Source organism: Silurus meridionalis, chromosome 1, assembly GCF_014805685.1.
Source record: "Silurus meridionalis isolate SWU-2019-XX chromosome 1, ASM1480568v1, whole genome shotgun sequence".
NCBI classification, from domain to species: domain Eukaryota; kingdom Metazoa; phylum Chordata; class Actinopteri; order Siluriformes; family Siluridae; genus Silurus; species Silurus meridionalis.
This window is the reverse complement of record NC_060884.1, coordinates 31939003-31966278: the sequence shown is the minus strand read 5'-3', so window position 1 is coordinate 31966278 and position 27276 is coordinate 31939003. Positions and strand designations below refer to the sequence as shown.

At 41.6% G+C, this 27276-nt stretch overlaps 1 protein-coding gene across 2 annotated transcripts in view; it reads right to left on the bottom strand.

Moving 5' to 3' along the window:
• The window catches only part of col7a1 (collagen, type VII, alpha 1), a 133507-nt gene that overhangs the window by 62885 nt on the left and 43346 nt on the right, over positions 1-27276 (bottom strand). For both annotated transcript variants that reach the window (XM_046848459.1, XM_046848451.1), the window contains exons 17-44: positions 26696-26830; positions 26205-26471; positions 25959-26102; positions 25356-25484; positions 24117-24263; positions 23910-24035; positions 23157-23303; positions 22894-23013; positions 22665-22814; positions 17333-17469; positions 17059-17185; positions 16816-16959; positions 15695-15870; positions 14203-14232; positions 14041-14067; positions 8002-8046; positions 7794-7889; positions 6657-6728; positions 4711-4746; positions 4566-4619; positions 4293-4361; positions 3960-4073; positions 2778-2804; positions 2625-2678; positions 2186-2257; positions 1522-1581; positions 1117-1152; positions 985-1029 (exon numbers count right to left, since the gene is read on the bottom strand). In XM_046848459.1, coding sequence (XP_046704415.1) covers positions 985-1029; positions 1117-1152; positions 1522-1581; positions 2186-2257; positions 2625-2678; positions 2778-2804; positions 3960-4073; positions 4293-4361; positions 4566-4619; positions 4711-4746; positions 6657-6728; positions 7794-7889; positions 8002-8046; positions 14041-14067; positions 14203-14232; positions 15695-15870; positions 16816-16959; positions 17059-17185; positions 17333-17469; positions 22665-22814; positions 22894-23013; positions 23157-23303; positions 23910-24035; positions 24117-24263; positions 25356-25484; positions 25959-26102; positions 26205-26471; positions 26696-26830 — 2786 coding nt within the window. The remainder of the gene's footprint in view (positions 1-984; positions 1030-1116; positions 1153-1521; positions 1582-2185; positions 2258-2624; positions 2679-2777; positions 2805-3959; positions 4074-4292; positions 4362-4565; positions 4620-4710; positions 4747-6656; positions 6729-7793; positions 7890-8001; positions 8047-14040; positions 14068-14202; positions 14233-15694; positions 15871-16815; positions 16960-17058; positions 17186-17332; positions 17470-22664; positions 22815-22893; positions 23014-23156; positions 23304-23909; positions 24036-24116; positions 24264-25355; positions 25485-25958; positions 26103-26204; positions 26472-26695; positions 26831-27276) is intronic.

The window sequence follows — 27276 nt, the reverse complement described above, 5'->3', positions numbered from 1 at the left end:
GGCGAATGGCACGGTGGATTGTGTTCACGACAAGTATTCCTGAGCCCATGCTGTGATTTCCATTACAGTAGCATTCCTGTATGTGATGCAGTGCCGTCTAAGGGTCTGAAGATCACGGACATTCAGTATGGGTTTTCTGGCCTTGACCCTTACGCAAAATTCTTTGAATCTTTGGATGATATTATGCACTGTAGATGATGAGAACTTCAAACTCTTTGCAAATTTTCTCTGAGAAACCCCTTTCTGATATTGCTCCACTATTTTTTACCGCAGCATTGGAGAATTGGTGATCTTCTGCCCTTCTTGACTTCTGAGAGACACTGCTACTCTGAGAGGCTCTTTTTATACCCAATCATGTTGCCAATTGACCTGATAGGTTGCAAATTGGTCCTCCAGCTGTTCCTTATATGTACATTTCACTTTTCTAGCCTCTTATTGCTACCTGTCCCAACTTTTTTGGAATGTGTAGCTCCCATGAAATCCAAAATGAGCCAATATTTGGCATTACATTTCAAAATGTCTCACTTTCAACATTATATATGTTATCTATATTCTATTTTGAATAAAATATACATTTATGAGATTTGTAAATGATTGCATTCTTTTTTGATTCACAATTTGTACAGTGTCCCAACTTTTTTGGAATCGGGTTTGTAATATTTGAGAACATATAACAAAAAAAAATATATAAAATATATTTGTTCGTATAACAAAGCTTCATACGTATAACGAGACAAAATTTCACGGATATTTTTGTTCGTATGACAAAACATACATACACCAGGCCATTTCGTGAACCGAGGTTTCACTGTATATGTAAAAAATAAATACTACAATATAAAATATATAGAAAATAAGAACGAAAGGGAAGAATCATCCAGATCTAAAGTGTCTCCATGTCATTAATTACAGTGTTAAAATGTCAAGAGTAATTATAATTATTTCCTTAAAACCTTCTGTATATACTGCATAAGACACACTCACCCTGTCACCCTGTGAGCCGGGCTCTCCAGCCTGTCCACGGTCTCCCTACGCAAGAGAATAAGGATTAAGAGGTTTTTTGAAGTAAATGTAGTAGAAAACATTAGTTGAATAAACTTAAAAATGTTTAATAACCTTGCTTCCAATTTCACCAGGAGGACCTCTTGGACCCTATAACACACACACACACACACACACACACACACACACACATCAACATAAACAAGAATAAACCAGGTTTTCATTAAGATTCTGGTAAACAGGTATTTTAAAACACAGTGCATTTTATGGATAATTTAAATAATATAACAAATAAAAGTAATTACTTCGACTGTCATTGTGCTATATTTATCTGTGTGTTTATTGGTCCTCTCAATGTCAATGCCGTGGTCTATCAGGTTTTTCCATCCAGGTAACTATTCAAATTAGGACTAAGCTGCCAGGGGTCATGTTTGCATGATTCTGTTCCACCCAATGTGTGTGTGTGTGTGTGTGTGTGTGTGTGTGTGTGTGTGTGTGTGTGTCTGTATGCTGACAAACCCGGTCACCCGGCTCTCCTCCTGCTCCTGGGGGTCCTGGACTGCCCTTAATGCTCTCTCCCTGAAATACAAAGATTAATACATATAACTATACACAAACATCACATTTCCAGTAGTGGATACAAATGCAAAGAAAAGAACACACACACACACACACACAGACACACACACACACACACACACACACAAAGTGTTTCTCTTTCTCAAAAAGACATATGATGAAGGTTGCAAAATGAAATAAAATAATAATCCTGTAACAGTTTTATAGGGATGGAAAGATTCACCGATCCGCATGGGTGTATTGGCATACGTAAGTTACGTATTTTAAAAAGTGTGATTCGGCTACAAGTGGACATTTGTATCACGATGAATAATTTGTAACATATTTGCATCGGTAAAAAACTATTAATTTACATATTAATGGATGCGCTATAACTTTTATTATTTTGAAGATAGACTATTTTTTAAGCGCATTCTATCATGATGTTTCTTTTCATCTGTAAGTCGTTACTAAGAAAAGGATCACGTGTTATAATAAGTGCATTCATGTCCCTACAGTCCCTGTAGCCTACCATCAGAGCTGCTGTTACTGTATTCATTTAATTACACTGACAGCATTTAAAATATACACTCAGCATATGAGCAGTAAATATACACAAACTTACAGATTCTCCTTTGGCTCCCTTCTGTCCAGTCAATCCAGTAGGGCCTTGAGGACCTGTAAGTCCAAGACGTCCCTACAGAAATATACACATTCCTCTAATTAAACACTCCATCTAGAATACACAATGCCACCTAACACAAACTCTTATATATTGTAATAGGCCTGAATGAGACAAGCTGATTGGCTGTGATGTGATCAATCCAAATATTCAAGCATGCAGGAAAAACCCAAGAAAACACCATGAGAACTCTGGATGCTGTCCTTAACTCTGAGTTGACACTGCTGCTATAGTTTATTACTGTCGCACAAAAATCATAACAAAAAACATTGAGTGGTAGAACAGCATGCCATGACTCTTTATTAGGATTGATTATAAAATTACTTTAAAAACACACACACATGCACATACTAATGAATGAATTAAAAAATGAAAGCCTTACTGGTTCTCCCTTTTCTCCTTTAATTGCTGGCCCACTGCCCCCTCCAGGAATGCCCTGTCCATCAGCACACAGGACACATGTCTCAGTTCTCAAGAAGTGCTCAGGGTTAAACATTTTCACAATACTGTTATAATTAAAATTTTTATTACTCACTGGTTCGCCACGACTTCCTTTTTCACCCTGAGAGAGAGAGCGAGATAGATAGAGATAGATAGATAGATAGATAGATAGATAGATAGATAGATAGATAGATAGATAGATAGATAGATAGATAGATAGAGAGAGCGAAAGAGAGAGAGAGAGAGAGAGAGAGAGAGAGAGAGAGAGAGAGAGAGAGAAGAAAATTGTTTCATAATGACTCAATAAATAAACAAAAAATAAATATGATTAAATACATGTTCAAATATAAATTCACTAAAACAAGTAATCTAATAATAATAATAAAAAAAGACCGGTGCTGAACGGACAGCGCCATCTCAGCACCCGTGTTGTGGAAAGCCTGATGTAAACATAAACATTAGTTGAAGCCCCTTTCGGCAGCAATTACAGCCTCAAGTCTTTTTGGGTATGACGCAACAAGCTTTTTACATCTGGACTGGAGAGTGAAGGAGGTCTGAATGCACTTTTTAAACATATTACTTAACTCTAACAGTTATCACTTATATTTGGCTGGTTTTATTCATAGTAGGAAACAAAAAACACATCATTGAGGTGTATATATATATATATATATATATATATATATATATATATATATATATATATAATATACTGTACAATTGTGTGTTACCAAATGTTTGTTAACAGTATGCAGAACAACCATATATGACTGAAACCAGGTCTCCCAATATTTTTCCATACACACACACACATGATCAGATATCCCCGAGTCAAACCACTGTAACTCAGGGACCATCTGTATGTATATATACATACTTTATATATAAAAGAATGATGAATAAAACCTTAAATAAAATTGGTTGTTTAACATAAGTTAATAATTGACCAATTCTCAATATAGAAACGAAGAAAACAAATATATGGCATTTAAAAAAATTACTGTCAAATAACCTTTTAATTGTAATGCTGTTTTTAATGGTTAATTCCATCCTCAAAATATACATGCACACACACACACACACACACACACACACACACACAGCTAAATAATATAATAATGATAGAAATTTTATACACTAATTACTCCAACTTCATTAGTCTAATATTCTTCACCTATGACTTTTAGTTTGAAAAAAGAAACAATAAATGAATGTATAGAAACAATTTTTTTGCTCTCATGCCACTCTCTCTTTAACGACTCTACTACGAGTTCACCTTTATCGAGAGCCCGGGCGTTCCCGCTATTCCAGGGCGGCCATCTTTCCCCGGCACCCCAGGAATTCCCGATTCTCCCTTTGCCCCGTCTATGCCCGGTCTTCCTGGAGTACCCTGCAAACAAGGAAACAAAGTGTTAACAAAAAAAAGATGTCTATGTGTCTATGCATGTTATTTAGAGACGATTAATATGAAATAAAACATCATAAGAAGATTCATAAAGGCATTTTTACAGCACGATACGCATTATTCCCAAGTATTTTGTGATGTATCATGATAGGTATCTTTTTGTCATATCTCCCATCGCCAGTGTTGAGTGTGTGAGCTGCTTACAGGTAGCCCAGATAGACCTGGCTCTCCTTTACGTCCTGGTACGACTCCGGTGGCAGATCCAGGCTCACCCTGTAATAAAACACATTTCTCTTGAGTCTGACAGAAACACGGCTCCGCACCCGGCTCTGCGCTGCCAGCATGCCATTATAGGCCGAGGTTTTCTCTCATTAAACCAGGGTGATATTCAAATACCAGTGACTGGCACACACATAAAGCATTTAATGTTCCTGTCTAAACAAATACACACATCCTGAACACTGAAGAAGCTCTTACCCGATCACCTTTCTGTCCCTTTGAGCCGGACAAACCAGCACTACCAGGCTCGCCCTATTAACAAGAAAACATAATAAATAACCAAAAACATATTAATACCCGTGTGTGTGTGTGTGTGTGTGTGTGTGTGTGTGTGTGTGCTCACAGGATCTCCTCTGACTCCAGGTAATCCCTGCACACCCTATAATTAAGGAAACATACAATAAAAAGTCATTTCTTTACAAAATATATATCATTTAATAAAGAAAGATTTTTTAAAGACATCTCGACGACAGTTAAAAACAAATATGACTATTTTCCCAACAAACACAGTTTAAAAAGTCAAGGTGCAAACAAACAAATAAATAAATGAATGTAGTAATACAAAAAACAGTGTCTCTTTGTTTAACTGACTTGATTTTTACATCTCTTTGTCTTTCTGCATTTTTGTCTGTTTTTCTGTCTGCATATCTGTTTCTCTCTATGTGTCTATCCGCCTGCATGTTTATCTATAGATCTGTCTATTTGGGGTTTTTTTTTTTCTCTTTTTTGAGCCTGATAAACAGACATACAGAAGGAGATGTGCAGAAGTAAAGACAGACAGATATGTAGAAAGAGACAAAAAAAAGAAGAGAGAAGAGACTGAAAATTATGCAGAAAGAGAGACAGACGGACATGAAGAAAAAAATATTCAAATAGAGAGACTGGCTGATGTGCAGTACAAAAAGAAGATAGACATACTGAAAAAAAAAGAGACAATCAGATATGCAGAGAAGACATGCAGAACGAGAGATATTTAAAAAAGAGACCTAAAGATATGCAGAAAGAGAGAGAAAGAGATAGACAGACACAGAAAGAGAGATGTGCAGAAAGAGAGACAAAATGACCAGGCAACAATAGAGAGAAAGAGTCAGATTAACATGCATATAGACAAAGAGACACAGATACATACAGTAAGAGATGCAAATATAGAGACAAGCAGATAATACAAGACAAACCTGAAAGACAGACTGACATGCAGGAAAAGAGATCTTTAAAAGAGAGACTGAATAATATGCAGAAAAAGCGACAGACAGACAAACAGACAGACAGAAAGAGAAGCAGAAAGACAGAAAAACAAACAAACTAATATACAGAGATGTGTAAAAAACAGAAAGACAGACAAATACACAAAAAGAGACAAACTGGCATTCAGAAACAAATAGACAGAGAAAAAGAAAACAGAGAGACAGACAAACATACAGTAAGAAGTGCAAACAGAGTCATACAGACAATAAAAGACAGACTGACAGAAAGAAAAAGATATGCAGTAAAGAAGAATAAGAATATTTAAAAAGGAAGACTAAAAGATATACAGAAAGAGAGACAGGAAGACATGAAAATGAGAGATGTTCATAAAAAGACTGATATGCAAAATAAAAGAGAGATAGACAGGCAAAATGGGGAACAGAAAAAAGAGATGCAGGAAGAAAGAAAGACTGACATACCGAAAAAGAGATATTTAAAATGCAGGTACTGTATGCAGAAAGAGACAGACAGACACAGAGAGACAGACAAACTAGCATACAGAAATATGTAAAAAAAAAAAAAAAAAGAAAAAAATACACATAAGAGACAAACTGCATGCAAAAAGAGACGGACTGACAGAAAAAAAGAGAAAGAGACAGAAATAACATGTATACAGACAAAAAGAGACAAATACATACAGAGAGACAAGCAAACAGGAAAAGATAAAAAACTGACACCGAAAAAAAGAGACATATACAGACAGACAGACAGACAAAAAGAAAAGTAGGAATGCAGATAAACATGCATACAGACAGAAACAAAGAGAGGCATACAGTAAGAGATGAAGATGTAGAGACAGACAGACAAAGAAAACCAGACTGAAAAAGAGACATACAGACAGGCATATAGTCAGATGAAGAGACATACAGACAAACATACAGAAAGTGATACAGACAGACAGACAAAAACAGACAGACAGAATTTCCTTTAATATGTATTTTTATTAACTGCTGCATAAAATAAGCAGAAGACCGAAGTAAAAAAATAACATAATATTAAATAAAACTTTGTTTAATTGTGATCATCTGTGAAGCTGTTACTCACAGTAGGTCCTGCAGCGCCGGGGTTTCCTGGGCGACCAGGAAGTCCGGGATTCCCCTGCAAACCTGGAACTCCCTGTCGAACAAATAAATATATCAATCAAACCAAAAATGATTTGCTATTATTTTAATGCAGTGCTGAAGAGTGGATGCTGCACAGTGTGTGTGTTTTCTGTTTTTTGTGTTAAAGTAAGAAATGGAGTTAGAAATAAATGTTATAAAGTAAAAAATAAAAACATATCATATAAGACCGTTTGTAATTTGTTGTGTGGACCTTTTGGTCAACACGACAAATTAAAAACGGTCTAATATGATATGTTTTGGTTGGGACATCTAGTTAATACTGCATTTCCTTCGAGTTCTTGATTCTGATTGGTCAGAAGGTAAGAGTTTCTTTTTCCACAGGATGACGCAGGGAAACGGGAAATTTTAGAACTAGAATTTGGTAACTCTGGGGGCGTCGGCAAACCCCTTAGCGTTCCTTATACAGGATAGTGCTGTGAAAAGGGAATTTTGTCCCGTCTGCTCCTGCGATTGCAACATGGGTGCATTATTTTGTAGAAACGGCTCAACAGAGATGGGCAGAGCCTGGAAATTCTCTTGTGTGCGGGCAGTTAAACATCATCTGGGAACGTTTTTTTTTTTAAAGCTGAACTCGAAATAAGCAGACGGGAAACGATCGTGTCGTCCGAACTGGTAATGACGCTGAAATTCCCTTTGTGCAGCGCTAACACTTTTACCATTCTTTTATAAGGATGCTTACAGCCAAGGGATTTAGAAACGAGCTCCCACTGGTTACAAACTGACACCCCAGAGTCGCCAACGCCTTCCAAAATTTCCCGTTTCCCAACGCCACCCTGCATAACAGGATGCAGCTAATGCAGTATATGTTTTGTAATGGTAATAACTCATACCACATCCTATGCACAACCTAACTATGCAATATAACAATAAATAGATAAATATAATGTTCAGCTTTTTACTTAAAAAAAAAAGTAAGAAGTATAAGCACCCTGTCAGTGATACATTTCTTTAATTTTAACTCCCATGCTTTTCCACCCCCCTTTAAAAGGTGTGTCAGAGTAAATGTAAAGGTAATATGAGATAGTAAACTGTAAACGATCTACACACAGATACTCACACTTTCTCCTTTTTCTCCTCTAAATGATGGTCCTGGAGGGCCAGCGGGTCCCTCGGGTCCCCTGGTGCCCTCACGCCCAGGTGTGCCGTCACGACCCTGACACACACACACACACACACACACACACACACACACACACACACACATTACAATCACGAAGGCTAAAAAAAAAGTGTCTGAGAAGAATTGATATATCTGAATAACTTACAGGCTCTCCTTTCCTCCCAGGCACTCCATCACTGCCTCTCTCACCCTGAACAATTTGTGGAATAAATTGAATGTTATTTTTATAACAATATTAACATCTGCCTGGTTAAAACACTTCTACTCAGGCGAAATGCTGATGGTAAGTTCTACTAGATATTTACTGCCATATTGCAATTGACATACTCACACAACTTACTGAGCATTTTATTAGGAACACCTGTACATACAGTCATCCCTGCAGTTTCCTAATCAGCCAGTCAGATGGCAGATGTGCATAATAGCACGTGCAGATTCTAGTCAGGAACTTCTAGTAATGTTCACAGCAGAATGAGAGGCTGACTGATGGACATGCAGGGTAGAAATTCAAACTGAAATTGGATTAAATCTGGTTGTTTTAAACAAGATTATCCTGCACGATTTAATTAAGTTCCTTGTTATAGACCAACCTGCTATTTTGTATATTCACGGTTAATTCCCATTAATTCCTGTTCATTCCAAAATATATTCCCATTAATTCCCCTGGAAATCGTCCAGTCGTGCAAATTCCCGGAGTATTGCAACACTAGAGGAAATCCTGTGTTCAGTTGGACTGGCGAATGTGACGTGTCCTTGTGATGTTTTAGCAAATTAAATAGCGGAAGTGGTACAGGTGGTACTAAGATCACACCTCTGGATGTTTTTTAAGGCTCTTATTCAGTACCATTGTTAACTGGTCACATAATGCACAGTTTCGGCCAATCTCATGTTAATCTTGAGTACCTACAGAATCGTTTTTTTTGCCGATTAATTGTCACCGATAGTTGATTGCAGTAACTATCAGCTACCAGCAAAAATCCATACTGATAGTTTTTCCAGGTAGTGCCCGTTGCTGGACGGCTAAGTTTGCACGCTTTGAATATCGGTATCTGTAAAATCCACTATCGCTCGTTCTCTACTGAGAATGGGGGAAAATTGTGTCCTGTGTGGTTTTGACCTTGACATGATAGATAGAGCCTGACGAGCCACTCTGGGAATTTTACACACTACAGAATTTTACACAAAAATCCTCTGAGCATCATTTTTGCAAGTCAAAACACTTGCTAATGGAAGAGAGATATTCTTAACAGAGAACGGCCAGACTGATTACGCTCACAGAAAGGCTAACTCAGATAACCTCTCTGTACAACTGCGGTGAGCAGAAAACAGTGAGCAGATGGCAAAACACAGCAGACCTTGAGATGGATGAGCTACAGGAGCAGAAGCCCATGCCACATTCTACTCCTGTCAGCACCAAATAACAAGAAGATGAGTTTGCAATGTGCACAAATCTGCCTTGTGTAAAAAATCCAGGCTGGCAGAGAATGTGTAATGGTGTGGGGAAGGTTTACTTGGTACATTAAATACCAATCATTGCTTGAACACCACAGCATGTTTAAATTTTGTTGATGATCTTCTGAGGAACCAGTAACCAGGGTTCCTGTCCGTTCTTCTCTTCAAACCTGCCCGGTTAATCCCAATGCACTACCCCTGGATGTAATGTAGTTCCCTTTCAGGAACTCGAGCTGCGTCGAAACGCTTTGGGAACGCGCCTGAGTGTTCATGCTCTGAATAACGTGTGTAATCAGTCAAAAATTGGACGCTGGCCGTCACCGATGAGGTGACGTCACGACCAGGAGTATAAAACGCATATGAGAGAAGCCAGCGGCAGCTTTTGTGTTTTCAGAAAGCGCTCTGTGTGTTTGTGTGATATTGTTCGTCTTATTGTCTGTCAAAAAAAAAAGCGGAGAAATAATGAAAGCAGGCGGAAAAATTAAGCACAGTTTTCGGCCGTGCGTTCCTCCCTGCCCCCGCTATATTACGGGGGATTCGCACAGCTTGTGTGTTGCTTGCTTGGGTGCGGAGCATGCGAGATCGGTTCTCGAAGAGGGAGCTGAGTGTGTTCACTGTGCTCGCATGTCTTTGCGCTCGCTCCGCGCTCGCTCGGCTCTGTTCAATGAAATGGGTGCTCTAACTCTTTCCGGGTCTGGTCCCGCTCTCGCTGAGGCAGAGCAGCGTGCCAGATCCTGGGGTTCGCAGATGGACCTTGCAGAGGGTTTCGAGACGGGTTTTTCCCTATCTCCAGCCTCACCTGCTCTGTCTAGCGCTCGCTCGCAGGATTCGGAAGCACGCCTTTCGGCGGATTCTTCCCCCTGCCTGTCAGTCTCGAGAGGCTGATTCCCTTGAGGCAGTTTCTGGGAGCTTGGAAAGCTCTCCCAGATGTGTCTCGATGGGTCCTGCGTACTGTAGAGCGGGGTTACTCGATTCAGTTCGGGTCTCCTCCGCCCCGTTTTTATGGGGTTCTTCCCACTCTGGTGGGACGACAGCAGGCTCTGGTCATGGAACAGGAAGTAGCTACTCTCCTGAGGAAAGGGGCCATCGAGGTGGTCCCTCCGCCAGAACGAGAGTCCGGGTTCTACAGCCGGTACTTCATAGTTCCCAAGAAGGACGGTGGGTTGCGTCCTATTTTAGATCTACATCAGCTGAACCGCTCTCTCATGCGACTCAGGTTCAAGATGCTGACCCTCAAGCAGGTCGTGCTTCAAATCAGATCCGAGGACTGGTTTGTCACGGTGGATCTAAGAGACGCGTACCTTCATGTGTCCGTCCTACCTTCCCACAGGAGGTTCCTGAGGTTCGCTTTCGGGGCCGAAGCTTACCAGTATCGGGTTCTTCCATTTGGCCTTGCCCTTTCACCCCGTACCTTCACGAAATGTGTGGATGCGGCTCTGGTTCCCCTGAGGTCTCAGGGCATCCGCATCCTCAACTACATCGACGATTGGTTGATCCTAGCTCAGTCAGAGCGGCTGGCGGTCCGGCATCAAGATGTCGTTCTCGCCCACATGAAGGCTTTGGGGTTTCGGTTGAACGACGGGAAGAGTGTGCTTTCTCCTTTTCAGAAAACCACCTATCTCGGTGTCATATGGGATTCGACTACTTTGCGTGCGCAGCTTTCTCCTGCCCGCATTGTGGCCATCCTTGCGGCCGTCGGGAAGGTCAGAGAGGGGCAGCCTCTCACTGTCAAGCAGTTCTAGAAACTGCTAGGGCTTATGGCAGCTGCGTCCAGTGTGATTCCACTTGGCCTGCTGTACATGAGGCCCGTTCAGTGGTGGCTCAGGACCCGCGGGTTCTCACGGAGGGGCAATCCGCTCCGTACCATCAAGGTCACGCGGCGATGCCTACGTGCCTTAGATGTTTGGAGAGATCCCCGGTTCCTATCTCTAGGCCCTGTGCTGGGAGTCCCCGGTCGTTGCTTAATGCTAACGACGGATGCGTCCCTCACGGGGTGGGGAGCGGTCATGAGTGGTCGCTCCGCCAGGGGTCTGTGGGAGGGGCCCCATCTACTGTGGCACATCAATTACCTAGAGATGCTGGCCGTGCTTCTAGCTTTGAAGCTTTGAAGAGGGGAAACTCCTCTCTGTGAGAGCGGTTTACATCCCAGGCCGGTTGAACGAGGCAGCAGATGCCCTGTCGAGGCAGGGGTTGAGGCCCAGGGAATGGCAGCTACACCCCGATGTGGTGGAACAGGTTTGGGAGAAATTCGGAAGAGCCCAGGTGGATCTGTTCGCGTCTCGAGAGACGTCGCACTGTCCCCTCTGGTTCTCCCTTACGCCTCCGGCCCCTCTGGGGCTGGATGCTATGTTTTAGGCGTGGCCGAGGCTGCGTCTGTACGCTTTTCCCCCCGTCGCACTGCTTCCGGGAGTTCTGGAGAGAGTTCGCCGGGATAGAGTCAGTGGGAGATTCCTCTGAGGAGGGACCTCCTTTCTCAGCTAGGGGGTGCCATATTTCACCCCCGCCCGGAGCTGTGGAGGCTGTGGCTGTGGCCCCTGAGGGGGCACGGCTCAGAGGTTCTGGTCTCTCCACCGAGGTGGTAGAGACCATTCTCCACTCCAGAGCTCCCTCCACTAGGAGGTTGTATGCCGGCAGGTGGCGTCTGTTCTGCTTGTGGTGTGAGCACCACCGGCTGGACCCAGTCCACTGCCCAGTTGGTTCAGTGCTGGATTTTCTCCAGGGACAGTTCGCCAAGGGGTTGGCTCCGTCCACCCTAAAGGTCTACGCGTCTGCCATTTCGGCCAATCATGCCCCTGTGGCCGGGCAATCTCTGGGCAGAGACCCCTTTGTGACACGTTTTCTCCATGGCACCCGGAGGCTGAGGCCCCCGGTACGGCCTAGAGTGCCTGGGTGGGACCTGGCCGTCGTCTTGGGGGCCCTTTCTGAGCCCCCCTTCGAGCCTCTAGCCGAGGCATCTTGGAGGCACCTGTCTATCAAAACCGCGTTCTTGTTGGCCATCTGCTCTATAAAAAGGGTGGGGGACCTGCAGGCCCTCTCCATGGCCCCCTCCTTCCTGGAGTTTACCCCAGGTATGGCTGGTGCCCTCCTTTACCCCCGTACGGGTTACATCCCCAAGGTGCCCTCGGTCGTCCCACGGCCCGTTAGGCTACAGGCATTCTATCCTCCTCCATTCCAGGCCCCAGACCAGAAGAAGCTTAACCGGCTCTGCCCGGTGCGTGCTCTGGACACTTACGTCCGCAGGACGGGTCCTTGGAGAAGGTCCCGTCAGCTGTTTGTCTGCTATGGCCCTCACAAGAGAGGCTTGCCTGCTAATAAGCAGACTCTGAGCAGGTGGATTGTTGACGCTATCACGTCGTCTTATGAGTCCTCTGGTCTCCCCGCTCCCTTCGGGGTTCAGAGCTCACTCCACCCGGAGTGTGGCTGCCTCTAAGTCTTGGTCCTCTGGAGTTCCTCTCCAGGACATATGTGACGCTGCGGGTTGGTCCGCCCCACTGACCTTCGTGCGGTTCTATAACCTGGACCGCGGTGCCACTCCTGGCCCCTTCGGTCCTCCTCTAGCTGTGGTCACATACACACTGGGCAGGGACTGGTCAGTCTGGCGTGATTGGACACTCATTCCCAAAGCGTTTCGACGCAGCTCGAGTTCCTGAAAGGGAACGTCTCTAGGTTACGTATGTAACCCTAGTTCCCTGAGGGAACGAGACGCTGCGTCTCTGTGCCACACCTCCGGCGTCCCTGCGGCGCTTTCTTCTCCCTTTCAGAAGCTGCCGCTGGCTTCTCTCATATGCGTTTTATACTCCTGGTCGTGACGTCACCTCATCGGTGACGGCCAGCGTCCAATTTTTGACTGATTACACACGTTATTCAGAGCATGAACACTCAGGCGTGTTCCCAAAGCGTTTCGACGCAGCGTCTCGTTCCCTCAGGGAACTAGGGTTACATACGTAACCTAGAGACGTTCTCATCATTTATTGACCACTCTGTGCAACTGGGGATGGTTCCACCTCAACAGCCTAAAGATCTATGAAGTTCTTGAGCAACTCCAAAACTATGAGTATGGATTTGGACTGTAATAATACAAACAGTCGACTACAACGACTCAGGACTGTTTTTGCATGAACAGTTCTGCATTTAATCATCTATCAGTTCACCGTAACAATGATGAAACTGTAATGAATGATGATGAGGATGAGGTTCCCTTTTGAGTCTGGTTCCTCTCACGGTTTCTTCCTCGTGCCTCAGGGAGTTTTTCTTCGCCACTGGCTCACTCATTTAGGATAAACTTATAATTATACGGAACAAACGTGTAGTAAACCTATGCATTCTTTTATTCAACTTTATAATCTCTGTAAAGCTGAAATAAAAATATGAACAGCTAAAAACAAATCAAATAAAAAATTAATTAAATTCAATGAGCATGTGCATCTCTATATGGCCACAATTTACTCATCTTCTAATAAAAATAGCACCATGTCACGAAGCTTTCTGAAATGATAAGAACAATGAGTTCCTGATCTGAATCCAGTAGACTTCCAAAACTGGAATTTGGTCTAATTTGAGATTTCAATCATCTCAACAATGAGCAAATTTCAACACAACATTTGAGGCTGTTTTGAAAGCAACATAAGATCCTGTCCATATTAGTACAGTGTTCCTAATAAAGTGGACATTGAGTATATGTCTAATTAACACTGCAACTAAGACTCACATTATTACATGTTACACACATTACCTTTTGTCCTAGTTCTCCTTTCTGACCCTTGAAAAAAAAAGAAAGGAACAATGATCACAACAGGATACATGAAACATCATTACTTGTGATAGAGTGTGAATGTGTGTGTATGTGTGTGTGTGTGTGTGTGTGTGTGTGTGTGTGTGTGTGTGTGTCACTTACCGGAGGGCACTGAACAGTACAACCAGAACCCTATACAAAAATACAGAAAAAAAAGCAAATGATTTCTTTGTGTTTGATCTTCATTTCTGCATGGTCTTCACTATATCATTTAGACTCCTGGTGAAGTGCATTGTGGGAAACACCACAGGTCATCAGTCTAATTCTCACATTTTCTTACCTCACATTTCAGCTCATTCAGCAGCTCTACCTTATTTACTCAAAACACATTGTGTTTGGTGTTCGCCTGGTAATTGGGTAAATTCAGGATCAATACACCTTTTTACTGCCATTTTCCATATTTTGTTTTCTAGATACTGAAGGTCTTTTCTTTTATTTCCTCACAATCAGAGCTGCTCCCAGTGAACCGGACCCTATAATGCCCACTGTTAATACTGTTTTTGAAACTGTGCAATATTACTAGTGCAATTTGTATGTTTGATAGTGTAACTACTATTATTATTGTTGTTTTTCTCTTTTGTATTTATATACTGTAGTGTACAGTGGTGTGAAAAAGTGCTGAGTTCTTATTTTTTTGCACGTTTGTCACACTTTAATGGTTCAGATCATCAAACTTATTTAAATATTAGTAAAAAAATAACACAAGTGAACACAACATGCAGTTTTTAAATAAAGGTTTTTATTATCGAGGGGAAACAAAATCTGACACTACATGGCTCTGTGTGAAAAAGTGTGGAAAAATAGATCTCAATTACTTTCTTTCTCATTTGTTTCTGAATTTATTTGGATCTCAGCATGATGTCTAGCTTTTGAGAATCTTTTGGTCTACTTCACTTTGTCAGGCAGGTCCTATTTGAAGGACTTCTTGATTGTGATCAGGTGTGGCAGTAATCAGGCCTGGGTGTGGCGAGAAAAACTGAACTCAGGTGTGATAAACCATAGTTTTAACAGGGGGGCAAACACTTTTTCACACAGGGCCATGTAGTTTTGGATTTTGTTTCCTCTCAATAATAAAAACCTTCATTTAAAAACTGCATGTTGTGTTCATGTGTGTTATCATTTACTAATATTTAAGTTAGTTTGATGATCTGAAACATTAAAGTGTGACAAACATGCAAAAAAAATAAGAAATCAGGAAGAGAAACTAGAAAGTTTGTCGATATAAAATCTGTCATAAAATCACATCAGGCAGTAATGCAACCATTCAACATCTATTCATTAACTGATACATCAATACTCTTTACTTCACGTCTCTAACACACTCTCTAATACTTTGTACAGTTGACCTCAGGTACTTAAACTCATTCATCTTCACCACCTCGACTCCTTGCAACTGCACCACTCCACTGCCCTCCTCATTACTGCACCTGTACTCTGTCTTGCTCCTACGTCCACTTCTCCAGCCTCTTCTCGTCTCAGTCTGCTCCCTACTCTTCATAATATTGCCTTATAGTTTAATAGGAAAGCTGTTCTTTTATTATTCTCTTCAGCACGGAGGGATAAATGTAGTGGATGAATACAGTTTGTGTCTAACCGGTACAACAGTTCCTCTTGCAAGACCACAGAGCAGATCAGCAAGATCAGCCTGGAGCCTATAGAGATCTTCTGCATCCCGAGCCTGCAGCAGATTCTGAGGGCTGCTGTCTGTAACCGCCAGCAGTAGCTCCTCCGTGTTTGCTCGCCCAACTCCGACAGCCAGCACGGCCACACCTGAGACACAAAAACAGAACTGAGTATTACACAAGAGTGCAATGGACAAATTAAACTTACAAGAAGACCTTGATCATGGTATTGAATATAAAACTTTATATCTTATTAAAACGATATACAATATTACATCACCGTCGTATAGCATCATTTGAAAGAGCTGAGATTTACACCTCCAGGAATAAACCCCTCTCGATGGTTGTTAAATTTACATTTTCTTACTATGTCCCTATTACATTTACATTTATGGCAGATTTTATGTTTTCTCACTATGTTCGTATTACATTTGAATTTATAGGATTTAGGAGATGGCATTATCCAGGGCAACTTACAATTTAATTTATAGAACTGAGAAACTGGTGCCTGGATTTGAACAAGCGTATAATCACAAGGAGGAGGAGGAGGATGGAAAACAAATTTTTTACTATCATTACTGTACACTACGTATCCTTAAACTTTAAATTTCTTCTTTTCGTCACAATCTTCGCTTTCTGGCTTTGCTTCGCCATCTAGCAGCAGCGTCTTGAGCTCGTACCTCGACCAAGTAACCGCTCGTACATCTGAAAACTCGTACATTTATGTACTCGTAGGTCAAGGTGCCACTGTGTGTATATATATATATATATATATATATATATATATATATATATATATATATATATATTTCCAATTCATATTCCAATCTTTTCACCAATAAGTTATTCCTTTGATCCCAAAACTTGGAAAACTGCTTAAACACTTTGAATTCTCTTAACTATAAACTAACTATTAATGAATGCACATTGCTGTAACGATTGCACAATTCCATATTTTAGCCAGACAACGAGCCTGTGTTTTGAAGATCAAAGAAACCACCTCTAGAGCCTAGAACTTATTTATCTAATGTTAGCAAAGAACAGACCTGTGGTTGTTAAGAAATGCTGAGAAATGCTAAGAAATGCAGCTCACCCGTCCCCTTAAGTTCAGTCACAAGGCGGCGGATATCATCTTCAGATTTCCTATCAGCAATGATAACGACCACGCCTGGAAAACCAGATCTTCGACCCGCACTCTCTCTAAGCACAAACTGTTTTGTGTACGACAAGGCCTGACCTAAACACACACAAAACAAAAAACAAGAAGTTAACAACAACACAAAAATAAAAGTGTCATAGATGTTTGCAATACGTATTTTTCTCCTCGCACACACACCTATGTTATTTCCTGATCGTTCGGTAAATGGGATGGAGACAATCTCCCTGAGAAGGGTTTCGCTGTTGCTATGCCGACTGAGAAGGAAGCGCGCTTTAGGCTCATCGCCGTAGACCACCACAGACACCTGGAAAAAGAAAGCAGGAGATACAGCAGTAAACAGAACAGTGTACCTAACAGTAACATGCACTATGTTGTTTGTCTGTATAAATATTTGATTTGATCTGATTGGCTGCTAGTAGTTACTTCTCAAGCTGCATGCTAACAGACCAACCTGTGAGTCTCGGACTCCGATGGAGGGCAGAGATCCAGCTGCACTTGCAAGCAGGGACAAAACGGGTTCCTCTAAAGCAGAGCGATCACGAGTGGCGGGGACCAGGAACACCACGTCCAAACGTCCATCCACACACACTGAAAAACAACAAGGGGATCATTCAACAACTCTAAAGCACATTTTGTTATGTTACAGCCTTATTCCAAAATAGATTACATTCAATATTTTTCACAAAATCCTACAAACAAAACCCCAATTACACCCTATTAAACCTTTAAGTCAACACCTATTTTGGGTAGTTTCTCCAATTCTTCTTTGCAGAACCTGTTACACTCCATTAAGTTTAATGGAGAGCGTCGGTGCACAGCCACATTCAGATCTCTCAGAAACGTTCAATCGAGTTCAAATCTGGGCTCTGGCTGGGCCACTGAAGGACCTTCACAGAGTCGTCATAGAGCCACTCCTTTGTTATCTTGGCTGTGCTTAGGGTTGTTGTCCTGTTGGAAGATCAACCATCACCCCAGTCTGAAGTCCAGAGTGCTCTGCAGCAGGTTTTCTTCAAGAATGTCTTGGTATTTTGCTAAATTAATTTCAGTCTCCCAGTTCCTGGCACTGAAAAACATCCCCACAGCATGATGCTACCACCACCATGATTCACTGTAGAGATAGAGGTCACTGTGCTCATTGGGACCTTCAATGCTGAAGAAATGTTTCTGTCCCCTTCCCCAGAACTGTGCCTTGATACAATCCTGTCTCAGGGGTCTACAGACAATTCCTTGGACGTCATGGCTTGGTTTGTGCTCTGACATGCACTCTTAACTGTGGGACATTCTATAGACAGGTATGTGCCTTTCCAAATCATCTCCAATTAACTGAACTTACCACAGGTGGAAAATTCTCTAATAAAGTTGTAGAAACATCTCAAGGATTATCAGTGGAAACAGGAGGCACCTGACTGTACATGTGAAGATTTCAAACAAACTTCTTACACGTTGTCAACATGCGGTTATTCCAGTATACCAAAATTGACTTATTCTTATTGTAAGAAACCTTGAACAACTTTGATAAACAATAAAACAATCTATTCTGTCAGTTCCTGATTTCTATTACTCCACTGCACTCTTTAATGCTGGATTCTGATTGGCCAGAAAGTGTTGAGTAATTTTCTATTTGATATTTGTTTATTAATATCAGGAGTAAGGTTATAAATTAATCGAGGAAATAAATAAAAAAAATAACAAATTAGCATAGAAATTACTGTACACAGGAGATCATTTGCATAATCGAAATAATAAAAGTATAAAATATTCTATGCAACCCAGCCATTAGGGTTGCACAAGCCAGTGCAGTAGTGCTGGTTCCAAGCCCTGATAAATGAGGGGAGATGCGTTAGGAAGGGCATCCAGCGTAAAACCAAATCAAAAGCAAAATTAAAAATGCAGATCACGAATCAGAATTTCATACTGGATCGGTCGAGACCCGGGTTACCAACGACCACCACAGGTATCGTTAGCCAACAGGGTACCCGTATAAATTGAGCTACTGTTGGCTGAAGGAGGAGAAGGAGAGGAGGAAGACGTCTACAGAGACTGCAGGAAAAGGAGAAGTGTAGGAGAGTGGAGGTTCGGGTGGGTACTTTAAATGTTGGTTCTATGACTGGTAAAGGGAAAGAGGTAGCTGATATGATAGAGAGGAGAAAGGTAGATATGCTGTGTGTTCAGGAGACCAAGTGGAAAGGGAGTAAGGCCAGGAACATTAGAGGTGTTTAAACTGTTCTATCATGGTGTGGATGGAAAGAGAAATGGTGTAGGGGTGATTCTGAAGGAAGAGTACAGTAAGAGTGTAGTGGAGGTTAAGAGAGTTTCTGATAGGGTGATGAACGTGAAGTTGGAAGTTGAAGGGATGATGATAAATGTTATCAGTGCTTATGCTCCACAAGTCTGCTGTGAGATGGAGGAGAAGGAAAACTTCTGGAGTGAGTTAGATGAAGTGGTAGAAGGTGTACCTAGGAATAAAAGATTGGTGATTGGGGCAGACTTTATTGGGCATGTAGGTGAAGGGAACAGAAGTGATGATGAAGTGATGGTAGGTATGGTCTTAAGAAGAGGAATGTGGAAGGGCAGATGGTGGTAGATTTTGCTAAAAAAGATGGAAATGGCAGTGATGACACTTATTTAAAAAAAAAAGGTGGATCATAGGGTGACGCATAAGAGTGGAGGAAGGTGGACACAGGTGGACTATGTTCTATGTAGGAGATGCAACCTGAAGGAGATTGGAGACTGTAAGGTGTTGGCAGGGGACAGTGAAACTAGACAGCATCAGATGGTGGTCTGTAGTATGGTTTTGGAGGTGAAGAAGAAGAGGAGGAGAGTGAGGACTGAAAGAAGAATAAGATGGTGGAAACTGAAGGAGGAAGACTGTAGTGTATAATTCAGGGAAGAGGTCAGACAGGGGTTTGATGGTGGTGAAGAGGTGCTGGATGATTGAGCAACTACTGCAGGAGTGATGAGGGAGGCAGCTAAAAAGGTACTTGATGTGACATCTGGAAATAGAAAGGTAGACAAAGAGACGTGGTGGTGGAATGAGGAAGTGCAGGAGAGCATCAGGAGAAAAAGGTTGGAGAAACAGAATTTGGATTGACAGAGTGATGAGAAAAGTAGACAGGAGTACAAGGAGATGCGGCAGCAGAGAAGGATTTGTACAGATTGTTCAGGCAGAGGGACCGAGCTGGGAAGGTTGTGCTGCAAGTTAGAGCAATAAAGGATGGAGATCGAAATGTGTTGACTAGTGAGGAGAGTGTGTTGAGAAGGTGGAGGGAGTATTTTGAGCAGCTGATGAATGAGGAAAATCAGAGAGAGAAGGTTGGACGATGTGGAGATGGTGAAGCAGGAATTGGATAGGATTAGTAAGGAGGAAGTGAGAGCAGCGATTAAGAGGATGAAAAATTGAAAGTCGGTTGGACCAGATGACATACCAGTAGAAGCATGGAGATGTTTAGGAGAGATGCAGTGGCGTTTTTAACCAGATTGTTTAACAAGATTCTGGAAGGTGAGAGGATGCCTGAGGAATGGAGAAGGAGTGTGCTGGTACCGATCTTTAAAGAATAAGGAAGATGTGCAGACCTGCAGTAACTACAGGGAAATAAAGTTGATCAGTCACACAATTAAGTTATGGGAAAGAGAAGGAAAAAACATGGCAGGAGTGATTTGTGATAGAAGAGTATATGTGATTTGTGATAGAAGAGTAAAAGGGAAAGTTTATAGGACTGTGGTGAGACCTGAGATGTTGTATGGTTTAGAGACAGTGGCATTGAGTAAAAAACAGGAGGTGGAGCTGGAAGTAGCAGAGCTGAAGATGCTGAGTTGTTTATTGGGAGTGTTGACGTTGGATAGGATTGAGATGGTTCGGACATGTGCAGAGGAGGGACATGGGGTATATCAGTAGAAGAATGCTGAGGATGGAGCCACCAGGAAGGAGGAAAAGGTGGAAGACCAAGGAGGAGGTATATGGATGTGGCGAGGAAAGACATGCCGGTAGTTGGTGTGAAAGAGGCAGGGGGGTACGGAGACAGATGATCCGCTGTGGCGACCCCTAGTCGTGCTTTATGTGGGTTGGAGTGAAAGATCTCCTGCTATAGAGCTCTGATCTCAAACCTTACAAACATCTTTGGGATGGATTGTTCATGCTGACTGCAGTCCAGGCCTCCTCACTTCACCTACATCAGTAACTTTACTAACACCCTTGTGGCTGAATGAATCTCACACAAATCTCCACAAGTACATAATTTTTCCAGAAGAGTGGAGGTTACTATAACTGCAAATGCAATGGGTCACACGACTTTCCATGTTTCTTATTCCCGATAATTACTTTTCAAGGTAATTTAAAGGATTTATGTTGGGCATGCTCAGGTTTGGTTGATCTTGTATTTTGTGTAAACAAGTGTCCACACATGTTTCCGCTCCAAACTCATTACACATCATTACAGCTAAAACGGCTGTTCAAGGAGGAGCGACCCTCCATGGTGTCATGTGTCTGTTACTTTGCCACGTCTTTATCTGATCAACATCTAGCCTCTTGCTATATCCTGTCATCAGTTGTCTTCCTCATGTGTCCTGTTTACTTGCTCCTGTTTTTAATTACACGCTACATCAATACTCTTGTTTCTTCTATCAGAACTGCCTGATTCATCCTCATGCCTTCACGCTGGATGGCGTTCTCTTCAATTGGAGACCACACAGTGCAACTAAGAATGTTTCCATATGAACAGCCTACAGATCCAGAGATTATTGTGGATTAGTGATGTGCATCTCTATAAATGATGCAGATGCGATTCGCATCTCAATGTATCATTTAAAAAACGATACATTGAAGATACATATGAAGCGGCTACCAATGCGATACGATTCACCACTGTTGTGATGCAGTGAGATCCGATTTCGATTCGATTCAACACAATGGAAAACATGGGATCCTTTTCAATGGTACAATTTTATTTCTTTGGTTCAGACAGACAGCAAATCAGCAATTTACTTAAGTGCCTTCTAAATTCTAACGTTGTGTTATGAAACGTCCTTTGTAGTGCAAAAAAAAAAATAACACCAGACACCAGTTGTTTTCCAGTTTTGTCTCCAGGAAGATGCAGCTCTACCTCTGCCATGTTAATCTGTATTCTAGTCACGTAGCAGCAGTCGTGCTGAGAGAACGCATGTGAGAAACAGTTTAATGACTAGAAATTACATAAAATATTAGACACAAATTATGGGTCACTTTCTAAATAATAAAGTATAGCACATCTACTATTAATTAAAATTTGGGGCTGCTTGGAGACTATGTGCATTGTTAAAAGAGCAATACAAATTAATTTGGATTGAATTCCATTATCCAATATAATGTATTTTCAACATCTCATGAGCTCCTGGTTCCACAACTCCAAATGACTGCATAAGACTAATGTAAATTATTAAATAAAATGTAATTGATTCTTTAACCATTCTTTATTAAGACTTTCTCTTCTGCTTTATGATTCTGTTCCCTCATTTGAGTATTTGGACTGTACATACCATTACAATCACAGCATTTGGCAACAGAATTTATCAAGAGCAACTTACAATTATCTCATTTATACAACTGAGCTATAGATGGTTGAGGGTCTTGTTAAAGGCGCCCAGAAATGGCAGCTTTGCATTGTTGGGACTTGAACTTAAATCCTCCCATTCAGCAGCCAAAGAGCCGTGTATAACCTTACCACTGCCTCTCGCACAAAAAAATTTAACTCCATTGCAACAAGAACCTGAAGAGGAACACACAGAAGGTCAGAATTAAACCGTCTAACCTGTGCGCTCTTCCACATCAGCCTCGAGCCCAGGAGAATCGTAGAAGACGGGCTGTACAGTAAACCGGTACAGGCGACCCAGTCTCAGGTTCGTCACACGAAACGAGCTGGTCGTTTCAGGCAGATTGAGCGTCTGGATGCTACCTGAATCTAGAAAAAACAAAAACAAACGCTTGTTGCATACACACTCCAACACAATTTAGATGTGTTTGGAAAAAGTGTGTCGCACCTCTTTCATCCTGCCATCGCAGTGTGTATCTGGTGGCACCTGGTGCGGGGTTCCATGCCAGCAATACGGAATTCTGGGTAACGTCTACTACCCTGAAGTTCGTTACAGATGACTGTGCAGCTGACAGAGTGACGTGTAAAGGCACACACACACACACACACACACACACACACACACACACACACAAGGTAATTAAGTAAGGAACTGAGAGTAAAGTCTAAAGATTGACCTGTAAAATGTGTGTTTCTGTTTGTACTCAATACCAGTAGACTGTGAAATAACATAAGGTGGACCTTCTCTTCCATTCAACACAGCAGCCAATCGGATGGTGTAAGTCAGACCGGGGCGGAGTCCTTCCAGCGTGTACGAAGTCAAGTCTCGGCCTATCAGACGACTCGTCTCACTTTCGCCTAAGAAGAGAAGAGCACGCATGGTGAACTGGAGAACTTGCCAGTGGAGTGAAAATATTCCTGATATACTGTACACTATATGGAGGACAATAGTTTGTGGACACCTGTTCATAAGCGTGGAATGTGCTTTTAGTCCCTATTTAATCATAATACGCTCCACTCTTCTGAGAAGATGTTCCACTAGATTCTGGAGAGTGTTTGTGAAGATTTGTGCTACTAGGGTGTTAGTGAATCAGGTATTGTTGTAGAAATAAAAGAAACGGTGCTTTTATGCTTGTGAAAATCTTTCTTCACATTTCCCAGCGGTTAGAATGCCGGCTCAGCCATGTTACCGCAGCCCTAGAGCACAGAGGGTTACGGGCCTTGCTCAAGGGCCCCAAGATTGAATTTTATTAGATTAGATTGAGATTCAATGGTCCAATGTCATGCTCCCACATCTGAAGAAGTCCTATACAATTGTGTGTCTCGAAGTTCATGGTAACAGTTGTTGAGAGAACCACGTATGGCTGGAAAATGTCCCAGTACATTGGTGTCCAAATATCCAGCCCCTCCATATAGTGTACCTTGTTGTTTTTCTGCTGTGAATGTAAATGCACACTTGTATACCTTGTGAGGATCTCCAGTAGATTCGGTATCCATCGGCTCCTCTCACTGCTCTCCAAGATATACGCAGTGATCCTAAAGATAACTGCTCAACATGCACATCCTTTGGTCGTTCATCATACAGGGGTCCTGGAACACAAACGCACACATCATTAAAATGCTTTATTTTTTTTAGGTTTGTTGCAGGTATGGTTATGTACACACACTGACCTGTAGTGACCTTGACAGAAACAGGGGGTCCTTCTCTATTCTGGACCAGAGCCACAACCTGGACATCATACTGAGCTCCACCTTCCAGTTGCCTCAGATCCACTGATGTTATATTTCCACCAACCAGCTGAGACTGTTCCTGTCCACCTACAGTACATACACAGACACACACACACCACATCAATAACAATCAGCACTGATTCAATTACAAAAAAAAGTCCTGGTGCTTTTTTCTGACTAAAATACATCATATACAGTTTGTCACAATAGTTTGTGACAATAAGATCCAGCTTTAATAAAATATTAAATATAATAAATCAAATAATTAATACATAAACAAACAAACAAACAATTATTACTTATTAATTATATGAATTATTAATTATTACTTAGAATTGATTGCAAAAAAATTGATGCAAATGTCGGATATTGTTAAGATTAACAATTATTATTATTAAAATATTATTGTTATAAAATATATTTTATAAAAGCGAAAAGAATGTCTCAAACATATATAATATTGATTAATTCACTGATTTTTCATTTTGTTTATTTTAATTAACATCACTGTAGTTAATTACTAATTAATTATACATGAATTGAAACAAACAATCCTGAATACTCAAGCTACTAAACAACATTGAAAGTAGTTTAGACTTAAGCTGTTAGTCATTAATTTATATATTTATATATTTACACAAATGCTTCGATTAGTTAAAAAAGCCAAATAGAATCATTTGTTTGTGATCTGTAATCAGGCTGATTGCACTGAATGTGTTTGATTCATTAAGCAGTTATTAAGAGTCGTTTGTTTGGACTATGCTTTAATGGAAAGATGGGATTTCTTGGCATTATTTACGGGAATATGTTTCTTTTTAATTGTCATCACGTTGAAGTGTCTTTGCTAAGAATTCGGTCAAGGAAACATATTTTATACATTGGGATACCAGTGCTGGAGTGGCAGATGGGGTGGCAATGATTTTTATTAGAATGGAAATTGACACCCTGTGCCACCCCGCTAGATCCGCCCCTATAAACAACAGAGAGTCTGAGACCTTAAGTGCATGAATAAACACATATTGCTGGTTTATCAACCAGTTTCTACTAAGATTTTTGAAAAAAGGGAAACCTTTACGTCACACACATTAATGTTCAGGTGGAACCTCTGAGTGAAGTGGAAACATATTATGTGAGTGGATCATCTACATTGTAAGAAGGCCCTAATTTTGTGATTCTCACCGTCAGATCTCTTCCAGAGCACCCTGTATGCTGTTGCGCCCTGAACTCCAACCCAGGTGATTCTCACCACTTCTCCTCGAGCCTCGTGCTGTAATTTTGTAACAGGTCCGACCACGACCTCGTCTGTAACTGAAGGAATAAAGCAAAGTTTGTGTGACGCCTGGTCTATCCGTGACAGTGTCATTGACAAAAAGACAGGAGGTGGAGCTGGAGATGGCCGAGAAGATGCGATTTTTATCTGGAGTTATGAGAATGGAAAGGATTCGGAATGCGTTCATAGGTGGCACCGCACATGTAGGACGCTTTGAAGACGAGGTGAGAGGTTGTGATGGTTTGGACATGTGCAGAGGAGGGACATGAGGTATATCAGTAGGAGAATGCTGAGGAGGGAGCCACCAGGAAGGAGGAAAAGAGGAAGACCAAGAAGAAGGTTTATGGATGTGGTGAGGGAAGACATGCAGGTAGTTGGTTTGAAAGAAGCAGATGTAGAGGACAGGGGGGTATGAAGACGGATAATCCGCCGAGGCGCCCTCTAATGGGAGAAGCCGAAAGAAGAAGATCTTCTACTGTGATCTTTAATTAGAGATGAGTGTGTGTTTGTACCAGTCTGGATGTTCTGAGTGGCTGCTGGTCCCTCACGAGAGCCTGCCAAGGCAGAGACAGATATTCTGTAGGCAGAGCTTTGCTGTAACCCACTGATGGTGTAGGACCTGACATCAGCATGTACCATCTGAAAGTCTTCCGTTCCTGCAGGAGAAAAAGACAGATCACTTCAGTCACATCCGGTCTTCAGGCTTGAACAAATTAATTTGCTACAAATTTGACATTATGACCTGATTTCCTGCCTACCGTCATTTCGCCGCCAGGTGATTTTGTATCCGGTTGCTCTGGATACCGAATCCCAGGATACGCGAATCCACGTGGAACCAATGTCAGTAATCTGCAAACCTGTGACTGTCCCAATGTGGCCGTTTGTCCTGGTGGAGAGTGTCACCACGTCCCCGATCTGACCATTAATCAGAGCGGCCACACCCACAACCACAGATTCGTCAGGTTGTAGTCGCTCTATAGTGTAGGAAGTGATTCCTGCACCAAGTTCCTGGAACTGCTCTGGACCTGAATGAGAGAGAAAAAGAAAGAGAGAGAGATATTCTCACTGGGACACAGTAATCTTGCTGTGGCCATTAAGAATGTCCTTAATGTCCTCCTTTAAATACATTTTCCAATGAGAAGATTTATAGAAGGAGTCTCCAGTGTCATTGAGGTAAAGCTGCTTGGATATTTCTCTGTAACATGACAAAGTGGTGCTTTTTTGGATATTAAATAGATTTCATACTTACTGTTGCCTTGTCTCCAGGTGACTCTGTAACCCGTGGCCTCACTGATAGCATCCCATCCAATCCTGATCCGCCGACTGTTCACATTCAAAAGACGCAGGTTCTTCACCTTGTCCGGAACTTGTGCTGATGTAAACTCTGACATAGAAACACATCAAGCAGAAAAGCAATTATTCCTTATCCATTTATCAATGTTTCAAAACCTGCTGTATGCAAATCTTTAAATACAGTAATTGCTAATTTCGTTTAATTATTTAAAGATCACAGAACAAAAGGCAGTTGTTTTTCCTTTTTTCCAAATCTGATAAATAATTTTGTAACTACACAGATCAGTCATGTTTTCACGTGAACTGGACATGTTAATCAGTCAACAACGGAGAGCAGAGGAGCAGAAGAACTCGAAAAGCCTCCTGCATCATTCAAATCGCATGTATGGGAGCATTTCCTTGCTGTAACTTTTCTTGTAATAAATGGAATGAACATTATGTTTCTGTCCTCCCTCTAAATTTTTTTTGTTGATCTGAGAAATTATCCAATCCGTGTTGGAAAACCGTAATGTGATCCGAACCGTGACTTTTGTGATC